The sequence below is a fragment of the Artibeus jamaicensis genome, unplaced genomic scaffold (assembly GCF_021234435.1).
Source record: "Artibeus jamaicensis isolate MK-2021 breed Jamaican fruit bat unplaced genomic scaffold, CSHL_Jam_final contig_519, whole genome shotgun sequence".
NCBI classification, from domain to species: domain Eukaryota; kingdom Metazoa; phylum Chordata; class Mammalia; order Chiroptera; family Phyllostomidae; genus Artibeus; species Artibeus jamaicensis.
Genome location: NW_026521871.1, coordinates 56,973,422 through 56,986,378, shown reverse-complemented (window position 1 = coordinate 56,986,378; position 12,957 = coordinate 56,973,422). Strand labels below are relative to the sequence as shown.

Here is a 12,957-nt window from a genome sequence, read left to right as displayed (position 1 = left end):
ATTAAATAAGGGAGATTTAACGTTTTATTTAAAGTGCCTAGGTTTAACACATTAAGCCTTTTAAACCTAAAGTTTAAGACCTTTCAACTTGAAAACATTAAAGAAGGTGATTCCCCCAAAGCACCTACGTTAGAAGGTAAATAAATGATCGTGAGCAGATCTGTGAGTCCGTCCCACCTCCGTCACTGCTTTAGCCTAGGCAACTACCTTTGGCCGGTGCTTCCGCTATGAAATTCGGGGAGTGGGTAAGGCCCCACGCGGCCCTCGCCCGCTGTGTGTGACGCCAGCGCGGATGCAGCGGAGGCTTCCTCTGCAGAGGGGCAGCTGTCCTGGCTGAGGGCAACCCTCACGTGGAGTCCATGGAAGAATGCCGCGCTGGATCAACCTGAACCAAGCATCACTCATAACCCCAGGGTCATAAGAATTAGTAATTTATAATGCCAATTTAGCGGCCCTGATTTCGAAAGTGTCTCTTCTTACTTTTCATGTTTAACATTATTAATGAATGGTGATTAGCAAGGGGTCATTTTGTAGCCAAGACATATAACTGTGCTAGACTTGTAGAATTCCAGCTCTGTCCAGCAGGCCCTTCGGGGTTGGAGAACCTTTTGTCCACTGTATTTCAGAGAGAGACACAACACACACCCTATTTCCAGAAGAACGCTGGGTTTCTCTCATGTCCCCAACAGTACTGGTAAGAAACCCAAAGGGCACGTGGAGAGGACCAGAACGGTGGGCAGGAAAAAAAAGTCACTGGAGCTTCCAGAAGACAGGATTCTTCTAGAAACACTGTCACTTCCGGACGCGTTGCCGACACGCACAAAGTTTTGTCGGGAGCCGGCTGTCTCTGTAACAAGGGGGCGACCTTCCAGGGGCCTGTTCCTGCTCAGATTTGGAGTCATCACGGTGAGAGACTGGGAGGCGGGGCTGGCCGAAGGACAACTTGTACCGCAAGGAAACCGAACGTCTCGGAGCGGCGCTCGGGCCGCTGGCACGTCCCTGTTTGAACACTCGGGACAGCAGGTCCATCATGCGATTTCTCTCTAGTGAGGAGGTGTGTGGAGAAGCTGCGGGCTCCCCAGGGCGTGGAGAGAGAGGCACTAGCTAATTAAGCAAGAGCACACTGCTAAAGAAAGTCAAATGATATTACTTCCCGTGCTTTTCAGCCCCAAATACTTCTGGTGTTAATATTAGAATGACCTGAAAAACTCTGAGAATAAAAAGTTCAGCACAGAAAATATCTGCGTGACAAATACCCAGATCAGCACATTCTGTCGCCCCTATCACGTCGCCAGATACTTTTTTAAAAGCCAGAAATAGAACGTGTTCCCGATAACAGGCGCAGCCTGACGGTCCTGACCCCAGCGGTCAGCAGGTGCTAGGTCAATGACTCGCCTGGTTTTCAAGTTCGTAAGAGACTCTCCTTGTGTGATTGTGTACGGGCAGGGCCACACCGCAGACCCTGATCGGAGGAGTAACGCATGAAAAGGTATGTCTGTGTATGGCCGTATACGATACATATGTGTACATATGTTGGTATAAATAAAAGTGTATAAGGTCTGTCCAGAAGGTGTGCAGCCGTGGACTGTGAAAAATAGAGACATTTGTCAAAGAAGATACAAAGTACAAGAAACATTGTACAGAGGACAATGACGCCTCAGTCCCCTACCAAGTGGGTACCTTGGGACCTCACACGGTTCTCCCAGTCACCATCAGCTGCCCCCTTGTATTTTCCTGAATCTCGTTAATGGTCTGAAACCTCTTCCTTTTCAAAGGTGATTTTAGTTTTGGGAAAAGCCAGAAGTGGCCGGGCACCAGATCTGGGCTGCAGGGGGGCTGAGTCACCTGGGGGACTGATGTTCCGCCTCATCCCCACATTAGGGCTCTGCCCCCCACCCCCCACCCCCGTGCTCTCTGAGGGGCTCTCCCTGCGGTGTGGCGTCCCATTCCCACCCCCTCAGCTCAGCCCCTGGTGGAGAGAAAGCACCTCCTTCCAGAAGCTCCCACGAGGTGCACCAGGACAGATGCCCCTCGTCGCGCCCTGGTTAGGGCCCTGCACCCCCCCGACAGAGCCTGGAGCTTTACCAGTGAGCCAGCCTGGGCATCCCTGTCCTTTGGAATCAGAGGAGGACTCGGGACCACCCCCACTGTGTGGACACGAACACCAGAGGGGAGAATGGATGCCAGTCGGGGGGCGGGAGACAAAAAATGCCCATATGTAGCCGAGGAAAGGGCCCCAAAGAGGCTGTTTTAAGGAGGTGTCAATATTCTCTGTGTGATTATTACTGCCAGTTTTAGTACCAGACAGATGACGTCATTTTCTGAAAGACTATACACCTTCTGTGCCGGTTGGAAACGTATAAAATGTCCTTGTCTTTTTAACAGAAGGCCAAGGAACTAAAGAATCACACACCAGAAAATTAATGTTGCTTCATAAGAATCATTTACCTTCTCAATTAAAAAATTCTTTCTACTCAATCATTTATCCCTTCAGCCACTTTTTAAAGACAAACTGTTTGATATGGTCTCAGTGTTCCATTTAAACGGCATCTGTAGTTCTTTATGGCTATTTACAGAGATCTTGAACTTCTTGTAAAATCTGCTACCATAGTAATCTCAGCAAATAATTAGCTCCTTAGGGAAAAGCCAGCTCTTGGTAACTTCTTGTTGAAACAGAGAATAGCCTTTAGCTCTTCTTCCTAAATGAGGATCCATCCCCCACCCAGACCCTGCAGCCGAAGCTGCATTTCCAAGAACTAATTTTTTCCTTAGAAATGCTTCTGGATATTATGTCCACCTCTTCAAAATACTTAAGGGTGAAAAAAATCCATTTTAAGGAGACTGTTAACATGTTTGGAAAAATTAATACACCACAGAATTCATAGTCTTGCCATTTATTTTTAAAATGAGAAGGAAACTCTGTTCTTCCCCTCCCCTCTCCCATTTCACAGTCCCCCGGGCCTGAAGCTGACAGCAAATGCTGTGCAGCGAACATCCTTTCTGCTCACTCAGGGCCCAAGACTGTTTCCAAGCTGAGAGTATTACATGTCTCCCTAAATAGGTCATGATGATGTGAAGTGTGGACACTGAATTCTAATGTACAAACTTGGATTGTATATGTACATTGCGCTTTATTTTAAAGAGGTTTTAAAGAAACCTAAAAGAGGCCAGAATTAGAACAAAACAAACAAAGAGGAAACCAAAGAGAAGCAGGGTGTGAAAGCGAGAAGAAGCCGGAATAAAAGTCATGCTCGGTGTGAACCGTGAAGTTCGCTCGTCGAGTGTGGGCGTGTGCCTGGGTCTTCAGTCCCAGAACCCCTGAAGGGGACAACTGGAGGCTGTCCTGCCCCCAGATGAAACCGTGATCAGCCCAAGAGTCCTCTAAGTTGTTGATGAAGTACAGGTCTAAACAACAGAACCTGGCAAACTGAGTATATAATCTGGTTTATATATACGATACTTTACACATATAGATCAGGAAGTACACAGAGACAGACCAGAGGTGAAGAGTAGAAAATGCGCGTGATAATGTTTCTCTCTTAGTTGGCTGACCCTCTGTAGATAAAATAATTACAAGTCTCTCTCCTACAAATCATTTTCCTGACCCTCAGTGGTTTCGGCTAGAAATAGAATGAGGTGCACTATGTCGGAAATAACCCAAGGGGTCAGAGCCCAGATAGCTACACTTTTGTCATCAAAAGCATCTAAAACCTTGGGTGACAGCCTTTCAGACACTGTAGGAGGAATGTCTTTTTGCTTGGCAAACACTCGATTCTGCCAGCTCCGAGGGATCTTTTCACAGTGTGGAGAAAAACACACTCAGGCAAAAGGGGTTCAACATTTGAAAATCAACCGATATCATCTATCCCATCGATCGACTGAAAAAACACAGGATTCTATCGAGAGATGCATGAAATGAATTTGTCAAAATCCCATACTCATTCATGATTTAGAAACAAGCAAACAAAAAAAACCTCTCAGTGAACCAGGAACAGAGCGGTTTGTCCTCAGCTGGTTGAAGAGCATCCACAGAAAACCTACAGCGACCTCCCGGGGAGGTCACGGGAGGTGGGGACTCAGGACTCTCCCACTCAGAGACCAGGGGTGAGGCGTCCCCTTTCGCCAGCCCAGCAGCGTCCAGGAGGCCCTGGCTAATGCAGTGAGGCAAGTCAGGACGAGGTGGGAGAAGGACTAAAAACTGGTGGGAAGAGCTAGAACCGTTTTTGCTCACAGGTGGCCTAATTATGTGTGCAGGACATCCAAAAGAATCCATGCAGAACTCCTGGAAATAAAAAGCGGTGATAGCGCCACCTGTCACTGTGCCCTCCCCCAGCCTCGGTGCCGAAGGTAGCTTTCCTGCCTGCGCCCAAACACGCCTCCCGCGTCTACCCGTGAGAAAGGTCCCTGCGTAGACGACTGTCTCAGTGCCGTTCAGACCGCTGTCAGCTCCAACGGAAACAGCGCTAAGTGAGAACAAAGTCACCTGTCTGCCTGCCCTTCAGAGCCACTGATGCAAAGCTCTTCACCTTTGTTACAAGGTCACCACTTCGTCGATTCCGGTCAACTGAGGCCGGAGGGATCTCACATCGGCTCCACTACAAACCCCCTTCCCAGCACGTGCTGGCCTGATGGCTTGTGGAGGCCAAACTGGTTTGTTTTCAACAGCCGATTTCCCTGGTGTTACCAGGGAGTTACAGTCAGAGAGGGGAAAGCCCTAAAACATGAGGAAGGGGGCGGGTCAGCCTGAGAGGTCAAGGAGCACAGCCCGGGAGCCCCCAGAGCCCACTGGCTGGTGGAGGACCCGGATGCCACTGTACCGGACACAACAGGCTCACGCAGTGATGTTAACAGAGGGCTGGGACCCAAGAAATGATGCGAAGAAAAAGGAGCGATAATGAAATACGGGGATGAAAAATTTCCACCTCCTTTCAAGTGGGCTACTTTTTTGAGAAGGCCAGCGAAGCTTACCAGCCTCCTTTTTGATAACCACCTACGAGCGTCCGGATTCAAAACTCACTTACTCATCTTTCTGTAAAGAGCCTGAAATACAGAATCTGGTGTTGCAAATCCTATGCCTTTTTTTTACAAAACCCTTTACTACAAAACCGTAAGCATGTAGCCCTATAACATAGCTATTCCACACTCGAGCACAGCACACGACATTTCAGTGAACTGTTCACATTAAAACTATGAGTCACTGCAGCCACCTCACTCCAGCAGGCCTTCCTCCTGCCAAGCCCTCTGTGTCTCGCGAGAGTCCCAGTCGGCAACAGTCTGCACAGTAGGACGTCAAAATGGAGCACGGGTTCGGATCTGAGTGTCTGGTGTCAGTGGGACATTCGATGAGGTCGTTTCTTGGGGCGGGGTGGGGGGCAGGCTTGGGAAAGAGGCACTGGTAGCTCTGAATCAAGGGTTTGGGGATCCCCACAATCTCCCTCAATCCGTGGACTCTCCAGTCCCCTCTCTCAAATGAGATCACTACCTCTCACCGCTCCTAGGGGCCCCCACAGCTTGGGGTCCGGTAGACCGAGGCTGACCCCCAGCATGCCCATTGCCCCAGCAGGGGGCTTAGCCTTTCTCAGACCCAGGACTGACCACAGAGAAACACGGACTCTAAGGCCAGCCCTCCAGGCCGCTGTGGAAATGAAATCATATTGTGTCACTAAGCCCCTGGCCACCTGCCTGACCACCATCACCGTGCAGTTGACCACACCAGGCAGAGAGAGCAGGTGGGACGGCTGGGGCTGCAGGACAGCGGGTCTCCCAGAAGCGGACAGGCCTCCCCAGAGGCTGGAAGCCAGTCCTCGCCAGCCCGGCTCTTCCTCACGGCGGGAGCCTGAGCCACCTGCGCCCCAACCACAGCGTCTAAAAGACGAGGCTCGGTGACAAGAGGCCGGTCAGGTCTATGGACTCGTCCCCTGCCGTGGGATGCTGGGGCCACTCCAGGGCCCCAGAGGAGGAAGTAATGTCCCACACTGGGAACGTCCCAACTAATTTTCCCGAGTGTCACGGTCTCACACTGAACCCCTCCCTCTGCCCTTCACCCCTGCCTGATCTTCCTAACGACCAGGCATGTAAGACGGTGCTAAGCCAGAAGGAGGGGTTCATTTAGTTCTGTGGGACGATCAAAAACGTTTTGGGCCAGGAGGACCAGGCATTAAAGCCCGACTCTGCCCACGAGCGCATGGGGCCTGGACCAAGCGCCTTTAGCTGCCTGGGGACTCGTTCTCCAGTCTGAAGGAGGAAGCTGACAAGGAACCTGCGCTAACGGGCTGGCCTGGGAGAGCGCGGACTGCTGCCCTGGCGTCCGAGGGCCCTCAGTGGGGCGGAGTGATTTCAGGTCCGAACGTTACGGAAATGCCCTCAAACAGTGGAGAGAACTCAGCCTTAATCCTCCTAAATATGCTGGAGAGATTTGTGATTTAAAATTAGGACAGTGTTTTAAGTACATTTTGCCCACCCCCTCCTGACACAGTGCGATTTAAAATAGAAAACTAAACCAACGTTCAGTTACGAAAAGGATTGCTCTAACTGGGCCACCAAACTGCGGCAAGATTAAGACAACTGACCGTGCCAAGCGTCACCTCGGCCTGAACTGTCAGGGACCACGACCACATCAGGAAATGCGTTGTAAATTGCTCTAAGGAGCACAGGTTAATGATGAGACGGAACTGGTTCCTCTGGGAAAGACGCCCCCCCCCCATACACACTGAATACTTAAGGACTGTATCAAAACCTATTTTCGTGCAGGGCCTCAAAATATGCTGAGAGATTATCTGTGGATAATGAAACACCACTTTGCAGCCAGAAAATGACAAAGACGGCTCCCTTCTCCTCTCTCCTATCATTAGTTCGATAGGTTTATCTACAAATCTTTCTGATCTCAACTCTGACTCACTGAAAGCAAATGTTGAAAAGTGAAAGCCCTGTAGAGCATTTCGTTTTTCATTAAGTGCCCTCCACATCCGACACCAATAAAATACGACATCCCTGGGCCTCAAGATGACAGCCTTTCTGTCGTCCCCGCACGCCGCCACGGCTGTCGCTGGAGCAATCACGCCGGTTGGCGGGACGGCAGACCAGTCCGTCGGCGGAAGCAGGGATCTGCACAAATCCAAGTCCCGGCAACACCAGGCCACTTTCATGCATCCTCAGCACTGAACACTTTTTATAAAATAAATACATGAGTGACATTGACCTAACAGGCGTGTGCTTCCTGGAGGCGCCTGTACATATTCAGCCAATATGTGTTGATCGCCTGCCATGCCCAGGAGCCTGCTGCGGGCCACGGTCCCTGAAGCAAACAAGGCAGGACAGGAGATCCTTGCGCTGGCAGTTTTAAAAAGAGGACAAATGGAAAATAAGTGACCGACATGATCTCTCGGCGGGGAAAGTGCCACAAAGCTGTGAAGGAGGTGACAGATGATGACAAGGAAGGGTGGGGAGCCAGTGGAGCTCCCGAAGTCAGCCACGGTCGAGAAAAGCTTCTCCAAGCTGAGACTTAAGGCCAAGAATGAGGCTGCTGTGGAGAGAACCGAACGGGGAGAATTTCAGACCAAAGATACAGCGTGTTTCTAGGCCTTTCAGCGACTGTGAGCTTCAGCTGAGTGCGTGTGAAGCACAGACCTAGGGCCACTGTGTCGGGGGCCCACGCGGGGGGCGGGGAGAGAGTGGAAAAGAGATGGCCTCAGAGGGCAGCTGAGCCAGAGAGGAAATTCAGACTCGGTTCTAAGAATAAAGCTGAGTCACTGGAAAGAGTTTTTTAAACTTTCAGATGGCTGTGCAGAGAAGGGACCCAAAAGGGCAGGAAGCACCAGGGAGGAGCGCTCCCAGCCTCGGCCGGAGATGACACAGTGTGGACCAGGACAACAAGCGAAAAATGCAGAGGAGAGGTGGCACCGCATGTGCGTCCGAAGGCCCGTTTGGGGACTGGGTGCGATCGGGGAAGATGGAGCGGGGGGTGTCTCGGGCTTCAGCCATTAACACAGATGGACAGGATTGTAGGGGCAGATTAGGGCAGGAAAAGTTTTATTCTATCCGCTGTTTCTCTTCTGCTGTGGACATCAGGTAACAGGCAGCCTTTATCCACAGCAAGACGAAGATACTGGCAGAACAAACCGGGCGTCTGTCGTGTGCCCAAATGCTTGCCTCCGGCCCAGTATCACTTCGCAGCTCTGCACAAGAAGTGATTTTGTCAAATTACAGATATGTTTGCTCTTTCACCCCATTTTCCCTCCAAATGGAAATGATATTTAATGGACTGCCATTACCACAACTGAGCAATTTAAATCGACCTTTAAAATCGAAGCCCTGAGAGGATTTTCCCTGTCTCCGGGGATCGGAAAGAGCACAGTGACCTACTGAGAATTCTGATGTCGAGTTTCTGTCTGTGTGAAGCCTGTAGCGTGGATGGCCGCCAGCGTCTGGTGACGTAATACTGAGGTTCATCTCACCGGCATCGGAAGTTCCCAGGCCAAACGTGGTTAGAGTAAGCGTCTCCGGAGAGGTGTCATGATGCTTTTCCACCACCCAGACAAAACCCAGCTGACTTTTACTTTTTAACAATAGTAACATTTAACACTAATGATAATAGCAATAGAAATAATAGCAGCTGCCCTGGCTGGTGTAGCTCAGTGGATTGAGCACAGGCCTGCAAACCAAAAGACTGCAGTTCGATTCCCCGTCAGGGCACATGCCTGGGTTGCAGGCCAGGTCCCAGCAGGCGAAGCACAAGAAGCAACCATACATTGCTGTTTCTCTCCCTCTCTTCTTCCCTTCCCTTCTAAAGATAAATAAAATTAAAAAAAAAAGAAATAATAGCAGCTAACAACTTCTTGACTTCATACTACGGACCTGCATCACTGAGCTTGGTACTTTACATGGGTGACCTGATTGAATCCCCCAAAATCCCCAACTCACAGTTGAGAAAACTGAGGCTCAACACACTTAAATGACCCAATCACACATTGAGTAAGTGATGGAGCCAAGGTTGGAATTCAGACATAATCTACATATTTTGTTCATTCATTCACTCATCATCTGTCCATTAATTCTTACACGCACGCACTCCACAGACGGGTCCTTCCCCCAAAGGCACCTCACTGTAGCAGAAAGAAGGCTACAAAGTCTTTGCGGCTGTGATCACTGAGAGGGGAAGGCCGCTTCCTCTGCCCAGGAATCTGGGCTTCCCCGCGGCTGGCTCTGCCCAGTGGAGCGCAGTGGAAGTAACTCGGTCACTTCTAAGACCCCAGCTAAGGAGCCCTACAGCTTCTGCTCTCATGCCCTTGGAACATTCTTGGAACTGCCCTGCCGTGAAGTGAGAGGAAGCCCAAGCCACGTGAGAGACCACGTGGGGAGGGGTCAGTCAGCAGCCCCAGCTGCTGTCGCCCGGTGCCACCCAGGAGTGTGAGCTGTCCTGACAACCAGGCTGGTCGAGCACCAAGCTCACCGCAGCCGCGGCAAGGCCACATGGCGCAGAAGAACCACCCAGCAGAGCACCGCCGACACAGGATAGTAAGAGATAACGAATGACCGCTGTTGTCTTAAACCAGTGGCTAATCCACAGAGCCATGGTATTCTTTCTGAAAGTATTAGGTAACAAAAATACAGCAAAATGTGAGTCTATGAGAATAAAGATGAAGAGGTTGCTTTCCTCTGGGGGGGGGGGGCATGTTTTCTCACACACACAGCCCAGCAAAGTAGGGAAGTCAGAATAGACCTCGGCCCTTCCCTTCACTGATTCAATCACTTACTCACCCAGTTCTTGTTCACTCGTCCATGTGCGTGTTCATTCAGCAAGTGTTTCCTGTCCTGGGTGAGACTCTGTCAACTACTGGGGATTATCCAGGAAATTAGGGTGAGGCTTCTTCTGCCTTTAAGAACTCTTTGGTCTAAGGAATCAAACACTTTCTGGTTGATTCTCAGTCACTCCACAGGGAGTTAAGTAGAAAGTAGAAACATTAAGTAAATTAGGAGGGGAAAAAAAGGAGAAGCCTAATTTTAAATTTTTTATTTTAAAATTTCGCTTTGCTAATTCAATGTAAATAATGGAGCGTGCGCAAACTTTTGTTTTAATATTACATTACTACCCATTAAATGTTAATCCTCCCCAAAATAGACGTGAAAAACAGTTTATATTAAATTTCTTCTTGCTTTTCTGCGTAGTTCTTCTTAAGAGGACTAATTTCCTAAAGCCCCTGCACTTCGGTCCCCTTCAACGCAAACCTGAGGTGATTCCAGCCCTGTCTACCCCAGGGGACACTGGGACATGCAGGGTGAAAATGACTGACCCTTGGTGTTGGGTCAGCAGTTATTTACATGACACGGAATTCAGGCAGCAGAAGTGTCCCGACTGCACCCTTTTCCTCCAGCCGGAGTCTCTCCTCCCTTCTCGAACCCCACACCGGCACAGGGCTTCCCTCCTACATCTTTCTTCTATTCACCAGGTGCTGGCCCGCCAGGGTGCCCGGAAACGAGATCGAGGCTGGGGAAAGGTCGAGAAAAGGGGCACAAAATGTGTTCTGCCGCCCGTTGCACGACAGCCCGCAGGTCGGGCGTTCAGCAGGGGCTCGGAAGCCCTCAGCCCCGACAGCTACGCCCAGGGCCACTGAGGAAACACGGCCCACGGCCCAGCCGCCCTGAACCAGGCAGGAGAGCGGAGAAGCAGCACCACGCTGATAATCGACTCAAAGGAAAATTAAATTCGGTAACGGGAACTGCCATGCTTCATTTTCTAGACATCAGGAAAGATAAAACCAGCTTAAACAACAGAGAGCCACCTAATCTCCTCGCCTTGGGATCTGATGCAAAAGCAATCCCTGAAAGGTGTTCTGTCACTGCCAGCACAGCAGGCACCAGCCCCACCCGGAACCTGAGGCCACCCCGGGTCTCTAGCCGCGCCCCCTCCGTTCAGGGCCCTGCAGGTCAGGAATGCGGCCCCTGAACTCAGGCTGTGGCCAGCACCCTGCGCACCCCACCAGAGCTCATCCAGGGCGAACAGGGCCTCCCTACAAACCGCCCGCCCCTCCAAATGCCAAGTCTGCAAAGCACGGTAATTGGCGTAAGGCAGCTGGGCCCTGTCGTGTCCTCAACTCTGGTCCCCCAGCACAGAGCAGATCTTGTGGCCTCGTCACCTTTGCGCCCGGGCTGAGACGGGCTCCCTGGTAGATGGAGCAGAGCCCGTCTGGCCCCCCTCTGCCAGGGACGGGCGGTCCGAGCCCCCCATGCGGAAGAGCTGCAGGCGCTGACTTTTCCGAGAGCCAGACATCAGAGCCCCCGAAGAGCGTGGTTCCCTCTGAAACCCAGAAAGCCCCCCTTCTCAGAGGGGCTCCTTCCAGACACGGGACACTGAAGATGAACTCAGGTCCATACACTTGTCGGGGCAAATGGAAAGCCTGGAGCAGGGCTTTCGGGTCCATTTTTTGTGAAAAAGAACATCTTCCCAACCCCTTGCGGCCTTGACAAGAACGAGGATGGGGAGGGGATGGAGAGATTCTTCAAGAGCAGGGACAGTGCCGTGCTCAGTGGCAGGTGGGGCCGGACGTGCAGGGCAGCTTGGCGGAGCCAGGGGTCCTGGTGCTCTTCTCAGGGTCCCCCGTGTGCAGGTGGGGGCCCCGCCACTCAGTGCGTCAGGTGCGGCGTGCCCACCGCATGTGAGGCCCTGTTCTAGGCCTCAAGGTTGCAATGGTGACGAGACAGAACCAGGGAAAGCCCGCTCGGCGGCCAGGAGTGTGTGATGGTCCTGGGGAAAGAGAGTGGAAATGAATAAACCAGGTAAGTTTACCTCTATTAGAAAATAAGAAGCGTTACAAAGGAAACGAAGCCAAGGAGACGTACTACCGGGAAGACAGACGTCTACAAGTACGAGGAGGGGGTGGGGATGGGGTGCCAGGATTGCCTTTCCCACTGGTGCGCAGGAAGGACACCAGCGAGAAGGGAAGTTGGGAAGGGACTGGAAAGGGGAGGGAGGGAGCCAGGTGCTGGGGGCAGAGGGGAGAGTGGGGTGTGGCGGCCCCACGGAGAGTCTGAGACAGAGCAACAGGGAGACAGCGGGAGGGAGCGATCAAGACGAAGCAACGTGGCCTGGCGGGTTCAAGGATGACGTGGTGGGGTGGAGTGGGTGAGCGACAGAGCTCCAGACCAGGCCCGAGACGCAGTGTCGGGCCAGGGGACAGATTTATAAAACTGCAGCGTTTGCTCGGACGTGGGGAGTCTTCGGTGCGTTTCAGCAGAGGTGGGACTGCATCTGACCGAGGGGAGCCGCGGAGGGCAGAAGCCCCCAGCAGTGCGACATGCGGGCTCGGCCATGGCGGCAGGCACCCTCGTTTGACGGCGTCCACCACCAGCACCTCAACGCCACTGACACGCATGAGAAGGGCCTTCAACTGAACATGACCCCTCTGCCCGCTCCCCGGACCGGCCTCCCACGAGACTCCTGCGTGTGTCTTGAACTCCTTGGTGTGCTGCTGTAAAAACTGTCTGTCCGGGAGAGGCACGCGAGGAAAGAACAACGGCCTTCCCCGCGGCGGCTCGGCCGCAGTCGGGACCCTCCGTCCCAGAGGCTCAGAGGCCCGGGCCTCCCTTCACCCCGACGGGTCCTTCGTCATTTCCCAGAGCAAAACCATGTGGGGGGGGATGCAAAATCACACCAGTGACTTCCCATTCCACGGAGCATGGCCACCTCGTGGGCTCATGCCTCCTCCTCACCATGCCCTGCGTGGGGCGCGGCACCCTGCTGTCCGCCGAGCTCCCCAGCCTGCCTGGGACGAGGGCTGACCATCCGGCCCCACGTCCCCTTTCTCTGACGACCGAATCCGGTGTGACTCGAGTTCCGAGTCCTGAAAACAGCGACCTGTGGGAGGAGTGTCACAGCTGGCCTGTGACAGGAGGGACGTCATCACTGTCATTGCACTTTCTCTCTGCTGAGAGGGCCCAGTGACAGTTCTAGAGTCTTTACAG

General features: G+C 52.3%; 1 protein-coding gene across 1 annotated transcript in view; it reads right to left on the bottom strand.

Moving 5' to 3' along the window:
* Positions 1-10,059: 10,059 nt before the first annotated feature.
* Positions 10,060-12,957, bottom strand: part of SUMF1 (sulfatase modifying factor 1) — a 155,253-nt gene continuing 152,355 nt past the window's right edge. Inside the window, exon 9 of the mRNA XM_053669168.1 lies at positions 10,060-11,740. Within this exon, the coding sequence (XP_053525143.1) occupies positions 11,672-11,740 (69 nt within the window). The 3' untranslated portion in view covers positions 10,060-11,671. The remainder of the gene's footprint in view (positions 11,741-12,957) is intronic.